The sequence below is a fragment of the Arachis hypogaea genome, chromosome 13 (assembly GCF_003086295.3).
Source record: "Arachis hypogaea cultivar Tifrunner chromosome 13, arahy.Tifrunner.gnm2.J5K5, whole genome shotgun sequence".
Taxonomy (NCBI): domain Eukaryota; kingdom Viridiplantae; phylum Streptophyta; class Magnoliopsida; order Fabales; family Fabaceae; genus Arachis; species Arachis hypogaea.
The window spans coordinates 136,288,715-136,307,456 of record NC_092048.1 but is presented as its reverse complement, the minus strand read 5'-3'; the positions used below and the strand labels follow the sequence as shown (position 1 = coordinate 136,307,456).

General features: G+C 31.5%; 2 protein-coding genes and 1 long non-coding RNA gene across 3 annotated transcripts; 2 read left to right on the top strand and 1 right to left on the bottom strand.

Moving 5' to 3' along the window:
• Positions 1-1,378: 1,378 nt before the first annotated feature.
• LOC140177767 (protein neprosin-like) lies at positions 1,379-1,777 on the top strand. Its single transcript, XM_072210931.1, has one exon. The coding sequence runs from the start codon at positions 1,379-1,381 to the stop codon at positions 1,775-1,777; it is 399 nt and encodes a 132-aa protein (XP_072067032.1).
• A 4,803-nt stretch (positions 1,778-6,580) lies between these two features.
• On the bottom strand, positions 6,581-7,695 carry LOC112771519 (uncharacterized). Its single transcript, XR_003187102.2, has 2 exons — positions 7,277-7,695; positions 6,581-7,058 (listed from the first exon to the last, which is right to left on the bottom strand). It is a non-coding gene; the product is annotated as an uncharacterized lncRNA (long non-coding RNA).
• A 3,310-nt stretch (positions 7,696-11,005) lies between these two features.
• Positions 11,006-15,186, top strand: LOC112791858 (serine/threonine-protein phosphatase PP2A-2 catalytic subunit). Its single transcript, XM_025834866.3, has 6 exons — positions 11,006-11,689; positions 12,827-12,941; positions 13,566-13,674; positions 13,776-13,853; positions 14,322-14,513; positions 14,604-15,186. Exons 1-6 carry the CDS (start codon positions 11,437-11,439, stop codon positions 14,775-14,777), a joined length of 921 nt encoding a protein of 306 aa, XP_025690651.1. The 5' UTR covers positions 11,006-11,436; the 3' UTR covers positions 14,778-15,186.
• The last annotated feature ends 3,556 nt before the right edge of the window (positions 15,187-18,742 follow it).

The following is an 18,742-nucleotide window of genomic DNA, read 5'->3' as shown; positions in this document are numbered from 1 at the left end:
CTACTTGAACTTGAGAAGGGGGGTTGAGTCAAGTTGGCTTAAAACTTAAAGTTTCAGACTCTGTTTTCACTAAAGCTGAAATTGCAGGAGATTTTTTCGTTTTGTCTCATGTGCAGAAAATAAACAGAGAAGGGAAGAAGAGAAAGAGGCCAGCATATATCCTGGTTCGGATTCCAAGTGCCCTGAATCCTACGTCCAGTCTCCACCACAATTCATGGTGGAATTTTCACTATAATCCACTTATTATAAACATCAATACTATTGAATTACATCCTAATTCAACTAGTATCTATTCCTAAGCTTTCTTCACCAAAGCTTGGCACCCAAAGTGCTGTCCCAACTTGGAAGGAGAATCCTAACAGATTCAAACTCACCAAGTGCTAACCCAACTTGGCAAGAGAAACTAGTCCTAATTCAATATTCCAATTACACAAGAATACAGTGGCTCTTTTGCATCGCTGCTGCCTTTTCTCTCTTGGCATTTACAACTCACATGATTAGCCTTTTTCTCAAAATAGAAAATGTCACAAGACAACCATAACAATGAAAATTAGAAATTAAGCTTGAGTAGAAGAAAAAGATTTCAGCTCAATGTTTGAGATGAAGCTCTGAGTTTGTGCTCTCTTTTTTTTGTTTTCAAATGTTGGAATGAGGTATCTTTTATATCTTCAGCTTGCCTTCAAATTTTGCCTCTTCCATTTCTTGTACCAGCTGTCCGTTGGAGTTGTCTCAGCTGGCATGCAGTCTTCTTCACTATGCTTCACTATCTCTGCTGTTTGAGGAGCCCGTCCACCACCTATGTAGTCCTTTACTTTGCTTTCTTCCTTAGCATGCATTCCTTTTTTTCATTTTTCTCCATAACCCCTGCTGCTATTGCTCTTCGCTAGTTTGTGTTTTTGCTCAACCATGATCCAAATAGTGCTCTGCTGATATTCTTGGATTAGTGGGGTGTCTTTGTGTCCTTCTTACTTTATTTGAACAATACTTGTTCTTGCTTTGTTGTTGTTCCCTTTTTGTTCCAGCTGTCCTCATTTTTCCTTTAACAAATATAGAGCCTTGTATTTACTAAACGGTGCTATGATGATCTTTTGGGCTTGTTTATTTTTCTTGGAGCACTAAGGAACAAATGAGCACTACGTGTTGGAGGTTTAGCATGTTAGTTTGCTGAAGCTTATGCTGGTTTGGGCTGAAGCAGCATGAACTTAGACACTTGAGCCTCCAACAATAAAAACATATATTAAACAATGTTGAACTTTCAACCCAAGAAATATTTGTCATTATTTATAAAACCTAAAATCAAACTAAACTTAACAAAAATCAAATTAAAATTCAACCCTAACATTTGGAATCAAAATAATACTTTATCCGTGCTATTATAATGTTATTCTCCCAAATTACATTGCAGGATTCCCAAACAAAAAACTGGTGGCTAGTAGCACAAAACAGACACATTGGATATTTTCCAGCAGCATTATTCTCAAACTTGTCAACGGCCAATAGAGTTGGTTGGGGTGGCAGAGTTTCTGGTGTTATGAAGGGTCAGAGTCCACCCATGGGCTCCGGTCACTTCCCAGATGGGGACCTGACACATGCCTGTTTCATCAGAAAGATTTCATATGTTGTGTCTGATGGCTCAACCGAGGAACCGGTTCAGGATGTTCCAAAACTTGGGGGTGATAATCCTCAATGCTATGGCCTCAAATATTTTGGCTTTTTGGATCCCCAAAATAGATTCACCCTTCAGTTTGGGGGCCCTGGTGGATCTTGTGCCATATAAATTAAATGTGAAACAAATATCATATATGTTTAATTAATGTATTCTTGGATCAATAATAATGTTGGTTCTCATTCTTATTTTTAATTCTTGCAATAAATAAAATGGTACTACAGAATTTACCGGTATATGCCGATTGCATTATACATTCTTTGACTAACAATTTGATTAATTGATGAAATGCTAAGGGATAATATATTAAAGTCAAGACTGCTTCAATTTACTCATCGTTAGGAACTAGTTAGAAATTATGTTCATAATCTTAAGATGATGGCATACATACTTTGCTGAATATTTTTTCAAAGCATAATAAGCTCTTAATGCACAACCAAATGATTCACTTAAAATGCTTTGAAGTTTGAATAGAAAGGATTAGTCAACCATGACAAGAGTAATTTGAATGTGTTGTGAGTATGACATACAAAGTATACATGTACATGTATTATATACATGAAAATACACAAAATCCAAAGCAAATTAAAAGAAGCTTGTTCTCACACCCTATCATCTATAAAGAAAACCAACCACAACACACCCTCCATACTCTATCCTTTAAGCTAAAAGAAAAGCTTCTCTCTTATTCCCTTCACTTGTCTTCTTCTTACAATCCACAATCATCATGCAATGATGATTAGATTTTATACATATGTATCTTCTTTCATCCTATGATATATAAGGCTATGATATAACAAAATAATATACAAAGGTATATTATATATCATATGCATAAAAAAGAAGGAAAAGAAAAGAGAATTGTTATTGCATATATGGGTAGTAATAGCATTTTTGTTGCAAGGTTATTGTTTAGAGCATTATTAGTGTTGGTCTTGGTGGGGCTTGTTGGTAGCAATGGAGGAAGAACAAGAAAGGCTTCAGAAACACTACAAGTGAAGAAGATAGCTAGAGATAACAACATGATGAGCAATAACAATAGGAGGGTTTTCAATGGACCAGATCCAATTCATAACAGGTATTACAAGTCTCACATCACTTAAGAATATTTTTTATCTGTTTTATAAATATTTTAGAGTTATATTTTAGAATTTTGATATAAACATATGGATATTTTATATTATTGTAATTTTATTAGTGTCAAAAACATGGATTTAACAGAAATAAATTATCTGATTTTTGGTTCAGGAGAGCAGGAAATAATTCTGGTCAACCTCCCGGTCAATCTTAGTCAACATAAAATTCTACAAGCTTCACCCACCATTTTGGAACATGACGAGGAGTAATTCTTGCATATACACCTCATATTTTGGTATATTTAATTATTTATAATAAAAGTAGATTCTATTAAATTTATTTAAAATAGATTAAATTGTTTATGGATTTTATTAAAAAAGTTTAATTTTTGATGTATTAATTTAGACAATTGTCTACTATCATTTGATCATATTCTTTCCTTTAAATAATTATTCATGCGATGATTGTAAAAAAAGTAATTTTTTTTTAGTAATGATAAATAAGTGGATGTAGTAGTGTTAGCTCAAGAGCTAATTCCACTAACACACAAAATTGATTTGTTAGGGACATATATGGAAGGCTAAAGAGGGAGGGGTAAAAAAAGAAAAGAGAAGCTTGTGCCACAGAAGATAAGCTCAAAGCAATGAAAACAAAGTTTTGTTATGTCTCCCAAAAGCAACTACTTATAATTGAAATGACATAATTTTTCCGTTTTTATTTAAAGATCTTGAATTTAAATTTCACTTTTGACTTTGAAAAAAAAAATACAAATTTAGTGGGATTTATACCATTTTGTTCTAAAGCAAAAGACAATTAATCGTTATGGGTGGGTTTCCATGTAACATAATACAAATATTTTTAACAAGGCCAGTATGAGAGCGAGAATGAGAAGCACTTTTTTTTTTTTTGGTGACTAAATGAGAAGCACTTTGTAATAAGCTTATATAATATTGGTGAATATGTTCTAATAATAAACATTTGGAGAGTGATATTTATAACGAGAAACTCTTGGATTAGGAATTTTTACTATTTTTAATCCGCACAAATATTAAATTATTTTTAATAAATAAATTTTATTAATTTATATATATAAATTTTAAAAACTATGAATATAAATTATATTAATTTATGTATATAAATTTTAATAAATATACATAAGTTATATATCTTTGTATATAAAATTTTTATAAATATATATGTAAATTATTATTAACTAAATATTGAAAAAAAAATATAATAATATTTATTAGTAATGTAGTTATTTATATCTGTTTTGTCACTCATTTTTAATTTACGAATGAAATAATTGTATATTCAACTTCACACTTATATTTTTTTGGAAAAATGTTATCACAAATTTGGATACATTTGATATTTTCATTTTTAATTCTGTTAAGGAATCAAGAGGGGATTCAGTCAACTCCTGCCAATTTTTTAATAGGCTGAATATCAAAAATTATCTTAATAAAAATAAGTTAATATATATGGATGTTTTTCCTACTAAATATCAGAATATTTTTTTTATACTAAATTGATGTTGTTTTATATATTTTTCGAATTTTTTTGTATTGCAAATGTGAATGTCTCTATTTTTTTAAGAATTTCATATATTTTTTAAATTTTATAGATATTTAATTATTTTTACTAAAATATAACTGGATATTTCTTTTCTTAAGTATTAGAATATTTTTTTTCATATTAAATGAATATTTTTTTTATATTTCTGTAATTGTTAAAAAACAATTCATTCTCTACCACTCCTTTTGGCTAAGATCAAGTGTGTAGTTTGTAATCTCAAAAATGGCGAAAGAACTTGAGAACAAAGCTAAAGAGGCATTCTTGGATGACGATTTTGCCCTCGCCGTCAATTACTACTCTCAGCCGATTTTTCCCATACTCTGGTTTCTGGCTCTCTTTATTCTCATATGACTCTCTCTTCTTTACATCTTAAGGTGCTTGTTTTTCTTTAAGATGGTAAAGACCGAGTTCTTGCACTATGTAGGGGATAATTATCTCTTCGCACCATGAATCTTGTGGCTCTTTCTTCTTGAATTGTCACCCTTTATGGCACCCAAAACCGTTCCTTACCTGGTGCTGTGGTGGTTGTTTGTGGTCCCTGTGGTGATGCTTGATGTGAAGATCTACGGGCAGTGGTTCACGAAAAGAAAGAGGTTCTTGTCGACGGTGGCAAATTCGACGAGACAGATGTCGGTGATAAAAAAGGAGTAGGTCGCGGTGGGGAGGCGAAGAGGGTCTGACGGGTGAGAGAAAGAAATCTGTGTGTGTAATTATTGAAAGTGGGTAGATTAATATAAAAAAAAAGAAATATTTTTATAGATTTTAATTATGTTTATTTAATCGATTTTAAATTTTAAATTTAAAAAATTTAAAATTAATTATTAATATAATTATAATTAATTAAATTGTTCTATTTTTGTCTTATTAAGAGTTGGTTCATATACTTTTTCTTTTATTTTTTTTTTTTCCTTTTTTGTAAGTAAGGACTAAAGTAAACTCCACCATTTAAAGGGGTTGGCACTTGGTAGCTAGCCCTAGCATCAGTAAAATAAAGGAGCTAAGGGTATGTTGGTCTTTTTAACCAGATTCCATTGGTGAAGGTAGTGAAACTACTTGGTCTTTGGTCCAGTCCATGCAACAGATTTTATTGTCTCATGTACAGCCTATGTTCTTCAAAGTCTTAGGTTGGTCTAGAAATGATTAGTTAACTAGCTCAATTAAATAAATATTAAAAATTTAAATTTTATTTTGTATATATTATTAAATTAGAGAAAGAATTTATATATTATTGAGTGTATTCAAGTTGTCTAAAATGATATAATATAAAAGAATATTTATAAATGTTAAGAGAATCGTAATAATAAAAACATAATATTATATAATAAATATTCAAATATACTAAATAATTCTAATGAATACTGATTGATTGACATATGCAATTAGTGACTAGTAGTAAATTCTTAGATAGAATTACGCGTAATCGATTAATTATTGATCTGACACATTAAAAAATATCGTGAGAGAAAAAAATAAAAATTTAAGAATGCTCATTATTGCTAGCTCAATAATTTTTTATCTGCTTTCTCTTTTTTGTTATTGTTGGTTTTTTTTTCTTTTTCATTTTTAATTGTAGCAAGCAAAAAATGCGTCCAAAGCATGTGAGTTTAAAACCAGGCCAACAAAGAGATAAATTTTTAATCATCATATATATCAACAAAGTGGAGTGCGAGGTAAGAAGAATAAGAACACGGTGAATTGGGGCCTTGCCAAGGAAAAATGTATAATTCTTTTAATAAAATAAAATTCAAGCAGTAGATGATAATTTTAAAAAGGAAAAGTATAAGAAACCAAAATCTTATCAGCCAAAAACTAAATAAAATTATATTAATTTATATTAATAATTAATTAATTTTAAATTTTTTAAATTCAAAATTTAAAAAATTTTAAATTGATTAAGTAAACTTAATTAAAACTTATAAAAACATTTCTCATTTTTCTCACATTAATCTATCTACTTCTAACAATTACAAATTTGAAAAATATATAAAAGAACATCTATTTAATATGAAAAAGAAACATTCTAATGTTTAGTAGAAGAAACATCCATATATATTAACTCGTAAAAATTTTGAATTCATCCAAAGATATTTAGTTAGGTTTACTCTTTTAAGAATTGTAAAACTAAACAAGCTTGCATGCATTAGGTATTATATCCCCTACAAACTAGAAACAAAGTTTGCATGTATATAATTGGTACTTAGTTGGACCTTTTAAGTATTTAATTTAAGATTTGAACTACTGACTAGCACCAATGAAATATGAACACAAATACGAAACATACTATCATACTATCACATAATTGTATAAAGTATTTTAGATAATTTTTTATATTAATAAATAATAATACAGAGTGTAAGGGTTTGAGCTTGGGCCCATCTCTCACAATTCTCTACTTGGCACACCTCGTACATATTGACTCCAATTAGTCCAATATTTCTCACTTATTGTTGACCCAACAAAAATGGGGCCCAAAAGCTACCAAAAACTTGATTATAGCTTGAGAAGTTCTTTCTCCCAGAACGAAAACTTGATTTCAGGGGTTAAACTAGCTCCAAATGCACCTACTATTTACTAACGATTGTATTATTTTTTGAGGAGCTCAGGAGGAAGGGATTTACCGACTCGTACAAATCTTGAACTGCTACACCTCGGCCTCGGGAATCACATTTCAGGAGCTCAAGAGGAAGAGACTACCGAGCATGCTCTAGCTACTTGGTTCGGGTCTCAGCAAGTGGCTCTTGGAAAAATGGATAAGATTGAAGGAGGAAAACAAGTCAGACCTCAAAGGGCAATGGAGCAAACTAGGTCATTTAATATGGGCTATCTGGAAATCAAGGAACGCAGCAGTATACAAGAAAAGTTTTCCAGACCCGAAATACACAATCATAATGACCAGACAAGCAGATGAGAAAAAGAAGCAGCAGTTAATAAAACCTCAAAGGAGAAATAGCTTACCAGTGCGATGCAACATTCTCAGCATTGGTTCTTATCCATAATCTACAGATAGGAAAAAATCATAGTAGAAGCTGATTGTCTTCAATTAGTTCAAGTAGTAAAAGAAAAGACTCGAATCAATTCCCTTGCACATTCCGCCTTGGTAGCTACCAGCCACGGCAGTTGCACCTATTGCAAAACTAGTTAGTTGGACAGAAATCTTTGGATGGAGAAGTAGGATTCCAGTGGCTCCACTTTCATTGCCCATCATCTAATTCCTTTGTTCATCATGGTTTTGCCTTCACCGTTTATGCCTATGATATTTAATATATTAGGTGAGGGAGTAGTTAGCGAGTTTTGAGAGGGAGGGAAGCTTGTTTAATGTTTTCTGTATCTTTGTTATGTTTGTTTTTTAGACTGGGTTTTCCTAGCCTATTTTCTGAAAAAAAAAAAAAAAAAACATTAGGTATAGGAGTGGTAAGGTAGGGTAGGATAGTGTTTGTATCAAACTTTAACTCTATTCGCGCCTTGAAATTTTTATATAAATTCACTCATCCGCAGATTAATAATAGTTCAACCTTAATCTTACCAAGTTCTTAACTTGCGAGAACTCAACCCAACTCGCAGATTACTAAAAAATGTAACATTATTATATACTTTGATGATAATTTAAAATAAAATTGATTTTTATGTAAAAAAAATATTAAATGATCAATTAATAATTTTCTTTTAGTGACTTAGAATTTTTTGCATTTAGTGAGAAATTCTTGATTTAACATCTACTTAAAACATAATTTTAAATAAATATATAACACGTATATGATGCGGGTTAGTCGGAAGCGTTAAACTTTAACGCGCATTTTATCGACCTACACGAAATTCCTACCCACATTCTAGTTTACCTGCTGCAGATCGGGTTATCAACTTTATTTTACCAGACTGGATCGAATTGAATATCCACGATAGAATGCATGTTGGCATCCTTAATTAATTAGGCATGAATAAAATTATAAAAATTCGGAAAGAATTTTTAACTTTTTATTTTTTCATTAAGGGAAAAAAAATAAAGTTTATCATGTGCAAGCCACTGGTGTAGATAGAAATTATTGAAGTCTTTTAAGTTATTTTCTTAATAAATTAATAATCAAATAGTAACATTTTTACTTTTCAGGATTAATTTTAATTTATTTACGATATTCTTGGTCAAATAATATTCGATATTATATGATACAAACAAATCAACTCATACCTTTTTCATGTTTTATTACTTATTATGTGTAGTAAATATTTTTGTTTAACAATACAAACAAAGAAATTAATAAAAAATTCACATTTTAATTGATTAACTCACATAAACAATAAATTGGTTTTATGACTTTTATCTATAGAAATTATTAAATTGTTTAATATCGTAATACATTGTGCAAAAATACCATAGTAAAAAATTAAAATAAATTTAATTGGATTATCAAAATCCAAATAGACAGAGTCATTGAGTTGAATACTTTTATGTTATAGGAATGAGCATGCCATTCAAATTCGTGATGCTGTCACACCAAAAAGTCCAAAATGGAAACAACTATTGAAAATTTCATATATAAATTCTCAGGTGGCGAAACTTCAAAATTAAAGTAATCAAATAAAAGATTAAATATTGTAAATTATTGCAATCCTCTTAAAATCCTACAAATAATTGAATTTATAAATATCCAGAGAAAGACAAATCAAAGAAAGCAGGCGACATGGTTTATTTTAGCTGCGAAATTAGTAATGTACTAACTCTAGCCACCCAAATTGCAAAAGTAATAAAAAAAAAAAGATAAGCATGGCTAACAATTAATATAAAAAAAGTAGTTTGAAGTTTGAAGTGTTCAACTTCAATAAAAGTGTTACCCACAAGCTCACATGTGTAATCTCTTGAATTGACTAGGCATGGCCTTTCAACTTCAAGTGAGAGAATAAATAGACATAAAAATAAAAATAAAAAATCTCGTTAATTTCTTCTTTTCCCGAAATTATTTCGAATTATTGATAATGTATCCTCATTCATTATTTTAAGCTGACAAACTTGCGAAACTTTTAAGAAAACTTTTATACAAACTTTCAATTTTAGAAAGTCACATCAACAAAAATATTTAACTTAACTATATTCTAACTTAAAAATATTACAAACATAAGAATGTCATTAAATAATTATTAGTACATTAAGAAATTTCTAGTGATAAATACCTTTTGATTTATTATTATTATTATGAAATGTATAGTGACAATTCTCCTTATCTGATATAATTTTTTTTTCTCAAAAATACTCATTTCTTTAATTATTATTAATTTCATGCATATCTTTTTTCTTTTTTCTGTTTTTATGTTATAAAACTTTTCCCTATTTTAATATTATATATATAAGTATTTTAAGAATGCTATGTATACTTAAAATTAACTAATAAATAAGTTAGCATATATTTATGAGCAATGCTAGGGACCAGCAACATTTGTGATTGGTAGCCATCAACTAACCATCAATGATAATTTGATGGTGTGAGATTGGTGTTAGATTTCATCCAATGACTCACCTTTTTCTGCTGATTACATGCTGGCCAAAATGCAATAAAATTGCTAGTCCTCTAGACTTTTCCTATATTTATATATAAATATATATTATTTAATTTATTTTTAATATATATTTATATTAATAATTAATTGATTTAATAACTGATTTTTAATAGACACCTAGTCACCTAGCCTAATTCTAAATGTTTTATATTTATTCACTTTTTTAAACAATGAGCTTATATACTAATAATGTAAAAGATCAATCTAGTCTTAATGATTAAAATAAAAATGTTATTTGTATATCAAAATTAGTCATTAAAATCGGTTATTAATATATTTATGTATAAATATATATGATTTATTTTTAATGTATATTTATATTTTAACATGTATTTTATATAATGACTGATTTTAGTAGCTGATTTTAATGTACACATAATATAATCTTATTAAAAATATATGCGAATACTTTATTTTTTAGAAGAGTAAAGTATCATTTTTATCTTCAACGTTTGGGATAAATTCTATTTGTGTCCCTAACATTTAAATCGTTCTATTTGTATTTTAACATTTATAAAAGTGATTCAATATTATTCTGCTGTCAATTACACCTCATAAGTTTTAGTTGAAGTTATTGAATTTAGAATACAAATGTAATAATAACTCATCAAAAGTTGAAACTAATCCCTATGACATTTACATAATTCACTTTTTTTTAGAGATATAATTAAACCTAAACATAAATACTAAATATAATATTAAAATCGAACACATTCAAGTAAAACATAATTGAAAATAAATGCATTCAAACAAGAATAATTAAAAAATATAATCTGATCTATTAGTATAATTAATTACAAAATAATATTAAATTATTTTTATAAATATTAAAAATATAAATAAAATAATTTAAAAATTATAAATACAAATAATACTTACCTCATGAAAAAAACGATCCTTTACTCTCCTTTAGAAATTGCAATAATTTGTTGTCATTTCACCTGCATTGGAGTTTCATTTTCATTTCTAATACTTAGCTCTGCCTTCCAGCGGGTCCCTCGCCCCCCTTCCTTATTGCTTATTGTACGTAATTATTAACAAAATTAAAATGAAAAAGAAAATATTTTAAATTTTTTTTAATATAATATATTTGCATAAATTTATATATAAAAAAACAAGTGATAATATTATTTTTCTGTGTACAGTGCATAATACATTATTTAATCTTTCAAGGCAAAAAAACAGAAAAGAAGTATTTTTTAATTTAGTTAAATTTTGTAATTTAGTTTTTGTCCCTGTCTGAGTGCGAAACACAGAGAAAGAGAAATGAGAAAAGAGAAAAGAGAGGAAGGAAAAAAATAACAGAGTCGGGAATGATTCAAAGACCGAAACATTCAACAGCGACGCCATCTCTAAAACGGTGCGTTTTGCTCTCCGCGTTCCGTTCCCCAACCCTAACCCTAATCCTGCCGTCGAACACCCTCCGGTCGCGCTAAATCCATCCATTTCCCGGTCGATCTACGGAAAAGAAGACAAAGAAGGAGGAGGAGGAGGAGAATAAGCGATCTTGAAGGGCTTTTTTGGATCGCAGGGAAATATTTTTTGGTGGTTTTGAAAGGGGAAAAACGATGCCGTCACATGCGGATCTGGACCGTCAGATCGAGCACCTGATGGAGTGCAAGCCTCTGTCGGAGGCGGAGGTGAAAGCGCTGTGCGATCAGGCGCGGACGGTTCTGGTTGAGGAGTGGAACGTGCAACCGGTGAAGTGCCCTGTCACCGTCTGCGGCGACATTCACGGCCAGTTCTACGATCTCGTCGAGCTATTCCGCATAGGTGGCAATGCTCCTGATACCAATTACCTCTTCATGGGTGATTATGTAGGTGAGTTTCCCCAAATTTCGTATTATTGTGGCTAGGGCTTGAATATTCCATTTTGAAAGGTTGGTTTTTTGGTTTTGTAAGAAGAGAAGAGGGCTTGATACAGGACGTTATTGAAGTGTGTATTGCTATTTTGACGATTGAAAGAAATTACGTGGTTGGATATGAAAATTGGAATAACTGATATTTTATTCATCTACAGGTTGTTTGTTTTGTGTTTTGATTTTTTTGTTGCTTTTTTTTTTTGTCAAGTTTGGATTTTATGGCCGGAGTATTTGCTTTAAATGTTGATGATTGTGTGTGTGTGAGAGACTTATCCGATGAGTGTAGATTATGAAATGTCTTTGTTTATTTCCGTACCTGTTGCATTGATACCACTGTCGAAATCTACAGGGGGTTCAAATTTTGAGCTCCTTGTTTCAGCTGTGCCAACCCAACATCTCTTAGGTAGAGAGCAGTTTTGTGGAACTTGCTTCCTCCCCAGCCCTTTCCTCCCTCCCAGTGATGTGATTGCAGTGTGTTTAACAATAAGGATTTTGCTAATGGCTGTTATGATATTGAAAGTGTTGTTATTAGATCTTGACATCTTGTACTGGGAGTGCGGTTATTCTTTTACACTATGGGCTGTGAGGTGAGACATGACTGATGAGTAATGAATATGGAGGAATTATAAATATCCAGATTGGTGTATTTTCTATATAGTTTTCTTTTGATCATTGGAATGATGATGGCATGAGATGCTTTTCTAGGATGTTTCTCAGTGAGGACCAAAACTTTTGATGTCCATGTTGTCCTTTTGATATTTTGCTGAGAACATAATAAGTACAAGTTGTGTTATGTTTTTATTGAGTGATACAAATTGGATTAAAGATTGATACGTTTTCAATAATCTTAGTCTATAAGTGAAAACCTTTGGGTTTTTTACGGCAGAAAGTAATCCCCTAAGCAGGAGTTAAATATTTAGCTATAATGGTCTCAACTTCCGTGAAGGACATTATGTTGAACAACTTAAATGTAATGGAATCATTGAAGAATGTTATAATAGGATGTTTCCTTTGGCAATATCGAAGATCACATTATGTAGCCTTTGAATCTATGAAGCTAATGGCATTTCTCATGATAATTGCTTAATTAATGCAGATCGCGGGTACTATTCTGTGGAGACTGTTACACTTCTGGTTGCCTTGAAAGTCCGCTACAGGGATAGAATTACACTTACCAGGGGAAATCATGAGAGCCGTCAAATTACTCAAGTGTATGAATATTTCATTGCATTCTATGTTTCTCACACAACACACTCTGTTGTTATCCATTGAAATTTTTGTGACTGTGTAAAGGTGCAGCATGTTTAAGGAGAAGTTTTAGTATAGATTTTGCTTGAAGTTTGTGGTAGATCATGTAGCCTCTATCATTGGCTTAGGCCTTAGGATCAATAACCTAGTTTTATGTGGGTTTCAAAATTATTCTTCTAATCTTGAATCGTCTCTTTCTTTCTTTGTCTTTCTCATAACTCTTTGGCTGTATTATTTAGTGTTAGACATTTTAGATGATATTACTGTGCAAATTGCAAACATACATAGTTTTTGCTACAGATCCCCCTTTGACTCTGTGGTTAATGTCTTAGTTTCTTCCATTTCTTTATAGAAAGTATTGTAATTTGTATGGGAGAGTATATATAAAGCCTGTGTGATGCATCTGATTGAGGGTAACTAAGCATGAATCACATGGCTTATGCTTGAGGTTTCATTTCATTAGTTGTTTGATCGAAATGTATGAGGGAAAAGAACAAACAATCTTCGGTTGACTAAACAATTTTATTTTGAAAAATTGTTTATTTATTGATTTACCATTACCTTTGTCATTGGCTTTCTCCTTTCAGGTACGGCTTCTATGATGAATGTTTAAGAAAATATGGAAACGCCAATGTCTGGAAATACTTTACTGACTTGTTTGATTATTTACCTCTGACTGCCCTTATTGAGAGCCAGGTTTGAATTAAATTTGTTGTGGAGTATTCCTCTGACTATTTTCAGGTCAGCTTCTTTTCTTTTGGTATTTTATTGTAGCTTCTAACTTTCACATATAACAGATTTTCTGCTTGCATGGAGGTCTCTCACCTTCTCTGGATACATTAGATAATATCAGGGCATTGGATCGTATACAAGAGGTTTGTGTGAAATAACTAGTATGAATTCACTGCATGATCTTTCCATCCATTTTATATTAAGAGAATTTCCATATAAAAGAATTATAGCATACGTTGATAGTTGACCTTTTCATAATAGCTTCAGTCTCTGGATGTTTTTAGAAGAATGGTGTTTGATACCGTATAAACTAGTTTATATGTTGTGATTGTGGTGTGTAATACTGTCGTAAAGCTCTTAGGTGTTACCTGGTTGGTTTTGGATCCTCTTTTTTTTTCACCCTTTCACTATTTAGTTGACTAATATTTGTATTATTAGTTATTAGTCTTGCCATGTCCATTAGTCATTACGCATTTTAGGACTCCTCATCTTTTTGGTTCATAATGGAATATCAATATTCATATTATCCAAACATGTATAGTCATGAGGTTAATTGGATGGACAATGATTTCCCATATGGGTTGCCTAACAATTGTTCTTGTGCACAACAGGTTCCACATGAAGGACCAATGTGTGACCTCTTATGGTCAGATCCAGATGATCGCTGTGGATGGGGAATATCTCCACGTGGTGCTGGTTATACATTTGGACAAGATATAGCTGCTCAGTTTAATCATACCAATGGTCTCTCACTGATATCTAGAGCACACCAGCTTATTATGGAAGGATACAATTGGTGCCAGGTGACATATTTTGAATCAGTATTAACTTCTTCCTAGGTTTGGGTGGCTTTTCAATTCCATGTATTAACATTGTGTATATCACTTTTCCAGGACAAGAATGTGGTGACTGTATTTAGCGCTCCAAATTACTGTTACCGATGTGGGAACATGGCTGCAATAATGGAAATTGGAGAGAATATGGAGCAGAATTTTCTGCAGTTCGATCCAGCCCCCAGGCAAATTGAGCCTGACACTACACGCAAGACTCCAGATTATTTTTTGTAACTTCATATATCTGCCTGTTAGTAGTTATTGCTTTCTGCTGTTACTGTAGATTTGTCTTTAAGAAAAGACGAGTTTCACTGTTTAAGTGGAGGGGTGTTCATCAACATAATTCTTTGTTTTGGAGTTACCTGCTGCTGCTGCTGCTACTACCTTATTTGCGCAAGAAATCTATAGGAGAACTGACACAAGCCACCAATTGGGATTGTATATTTTTGGGGAGGAAGCGGCAATAACATGGTATATCTTGTTCTGTAATTTTTTTTCTTTTTTATTAAATCTCAAGTTAGAGAAGTGATTTTTGTGTCCTGACAATGATGTTCATTTGAGACTCGAGGCCAAATGAAAGTGCAGGTGTTCATTCTGCATGATTGAATTATATAATGGTAGAAGGGTGAAAAAGGTTTTCAAAGTGGAGATGTTAATTATCTGGTCAAGTTTAATTAAACAAAAGTTTTAAACTGTGCTTACATATGGAAGAATAAATATAAGAGTAAATTTTTGAAGTCATTCTGGAACTTTGATGGAGATAAATTACTTCATCAAGGGCCCCAAAAAAATAAAAAAAAATAAAAAGAGAAAAAGGTGTCAAGATCTAACACCCTCTAAAGTGTAGGTATAGTCCTTCACTTTGTGTTGAATAGCAGTAGGGAATTAAGCACTTGCTTACTTTAATGCTTATTGTTAATACAAACATGGGAATTCTCATACACGTGGAAAGTTACTTGCCTTAGAACCTGAAGAATAATGCAACTCATCATTAACAAAATAATGGATCGTTCCTTTGCATCTTCGAACATTTACCATCATATTCTCTCCCATTTCAAGTTATAAGTGGGTTTGAGGCTTGCACCCTGTATCATCCAAACAGAGAGGATCAAACTTCTGTGCTTTTATATATAATCTATTATTCTTAGTCTTCAAATTTATGTATTATTCATTTCTTTTTACAGAAACATTTTTATTTGCAAATAATATAAGTATATAAATAAGTGGCAAAATCTTAGACAGTACAACTCAAGATGATGCTGGTTTTTTAAACTCATATCGCTCGATATTATCTTTCTCGTCCTTCCTTTTTATTAACAACATATACTCAGTCAAAAAAAAAAAAACACAACTCCACCATATACACTAGCTTGCATATACGTGTTGGTCCTCTAAAATCTAAATGATAAACATTGCACTGAAGTGGCCGTGGCAAAAAGGAGCACGAACTGGTTAAGAATGCATATCTTATGCTTTTCCTTAACAACACGCATGAAAATTGTAGTAGTAGGAACAAATATGATCATGCCACTTAGGAACAAGTATTTGAGATGACATGCACAAGAAAAGATACTCAGTACTGATTCTGATACAGGCATTGGTCCAAATATGGTTTGGCTTTATCTATTCTACTATAGTGGCATGCCTGTGAAACAAGGAAGTGCGCCAACAAAGCAGACAAAAGAGAAATTCATCATAAGATATTAGAATCTTTGTAGTGATCTCTTCACCAGCCATGTGTGGGCCTCCCTTCAAACTTTAAAGCATTAGTTGATACAAGTAAAGACAAAATAAATAACCAACTTAGTTAGTTGACCAAGTTGGTCGAGTGGTCAACTGTCCCTTTAATAGTTAAAAGGTCAATAGGTTATTATATTAGATAATTAGAGAACAGTAGTGCTACGTTACCAACTTTTTATCTGCCAAAATCTGCCAACTTGAGTTGGACTGGACATAAAGTCCATCTACTAAATAAAGCCACATCTAAGTTAATCATGGTTTAATCCTAATTTATCACGTGTTGGTAATAGTTGGCAGACTCTCTCTTGGTAACGTATACTTTTCCATTAGAGAAAGAGTAGCTGTTATTTTGCATTGTTTCTTCAGTTTCAAAATTGTATGCTTTAGAATTTTGATACATTGATGATTTAATACATCTAAATATCAACATAGAGCAAGTAATTGATGATTTGATGGTCAGATGGGAAAGAATTCGAATATGTGAAGTGGTTGCAAGGACCATGACGCACGTGGTTGCAAAAACCATGACGCAAGTGTGTTCCATTATGTTCCACCAAATACTAATAATAGAACTCACCCGAATCAAGAACCAAATTCATTTTTCCTTTCTTATTAGAATAAATAATGAACCCATTTTCTCATATAACACAATACTTAATATAAGATCACAGTATATTTTTGCTCCTTCATTCTGTTGCATGCTGCAATGGCTAACGACAAAAACAAGAAATCATCGTCGTCGTCGTCGTCAATTTGTGAGATTTCAATGTTGTTGGTGGCCAACATCATCAGACTCTCATCTCTCAGGTTCAGTAGTTCTTCAAACTTGTCATCATCATCATCATCACAGCATCATGAGATTGGTGGCGACAGCACCACAAACTCTGTTGGAAAAATGATGTCCAACAAGAACAGGAAGCACTTATTGTTACAGCAGCCAGAGTTGAACCCTAAAATGCCACGTTCCTATCTAATGAAACCCGAAAAGGAGGAAGAGGGTCCAACAAGCACCACCTTTGTGAACGACGATGTCAATGTGGATGCTGACAAATTTATCAAAAAGATTCGTGCCAAGATTATTAATGGGAATAATGGAAACCCTAATGCTACTGCTGCTCCTCCTAAACCCAAACCTTACTCCTCATCGCCCAGTATATATAGTCTCAAAGATTAGATATAGCTTTTCTCACTCAGTTTGGCAATTCTTTGATGGAGGAAGATCAAAGAATCATATATTAGGATTAGACACAACAAATCATTATGGTGATTATGAATCAGATATGTTCTCAAGTGTATTTATTAATACTTTAATATAGATAATCTTGAGATCAAAGGATCCTGAAATTCCAAGAGTAAATCATATCAGAATCTAAGAATTTTTAGGAGTGATTTTGTTCATGTAATGGCTTCTTTATTTTGCTCGCATTTATCATCAAATACAAAGTTTAAGCAGAGAAGGGGAGTAATCACGTTTAAGTAGTGTAAGATTCATTAATTTTATTTCATTTGTGTAAACTTAACCAACCATCAGAGTGGCGCAGCGGAAGCGTGGTGGGCCCATAACCCACAGGTCCCTGGATCGAAACCAGGCTCTGATAAAATAGAGAAGCTTCCCTCTTTGATTTTTGCCTATATTCAACTTCAATTTATATATACATTCAACCATGGGATTGTTCTTGCTCTGCCTTTTTAAGTTTTAACTTCATTTCTTATAAACTTTGTAATGAGAAAGTAAAGTATTCATGAATTCTTGTGATTTTTTTGGCATTTGTAACATCAATAAGGTTGTTGCCCGTTATCATTTCCGAAACAGAATGATGATGTTCTACTTCCCTCACCTACAACATATATTATTTAGTTCCCTGTGTTGATCAATTCAATTACAAAAAATATGTCAAATCTCAGTTTCTGAATTTCATTCTATCAGTTTATTATGTAAGTCCTCCACCTTTTAACTAATTTTTAAATTTAGTTAACTTGCTTGTATTAGACATAACCAAAATAGTACTCTTGCAAAATTAAACATAGGATAAAGTATTGTTTTAATTTTGCGAAAAAATTTAGGGTCACTAACAAAAGCGTTTAATTTCTTTTTTCCTATTTACATATTAAATATTTTAAAAGTAATTCCATATTATCATCACTTTTAAGTTTTAACCCCCACTACAAATATTAATGAGGAAGCAAATTTTCTTAAACTCCAATTTTTATATAGAATATAAAAATTTGATGATATGATGTAAACTGGAAAAAAAGACAATAAAACCCTAATTTTTTATAAGTTAATTTTCGTTATTTTTCTGTGTTAATTTTATTGCTTATTAATTTTAATCATTTTTTAAATTATTAATAAACCATATAATATAATAGCAGGTTGTCACATGTACCATTTACTGTATATGTCACAATCTTCAATAATAATTTGTTGTTAAGTCAACAATGAAATAACATTGAACCAT

Bases quoted from the DNA above. Each gene is read 5' to 3' on its own strand.
- LOC112791858 (XM_025834866.3), top strand. From the start codon at position 11,437: ATGCCGTCACATGCGGATCTGGACCGTCAGATCGAGCACCTGATGGAG. The intron at 13,675-13,775 runs GTTTGAATTAAA...CACATATAACAG, and splicing joins CTGCCCTTATTGAGAGCCAG to ATTTTCTGCTTGCATGGAGG. The intron at 13,854-14,321 runs GTTTGTGTGAAA...TGTGCACAACAG, and splicing joins CATTGGATCGTATACAAGAG to GTTCCACATGAAGGACCAAT.
- LOC140177767 (XM_072210931.1), top strand. From the start codon at position 1,379: ATGTTATTCTCCCAAATTACATTGCAGGATTCCCAAACAAAAAACTGG.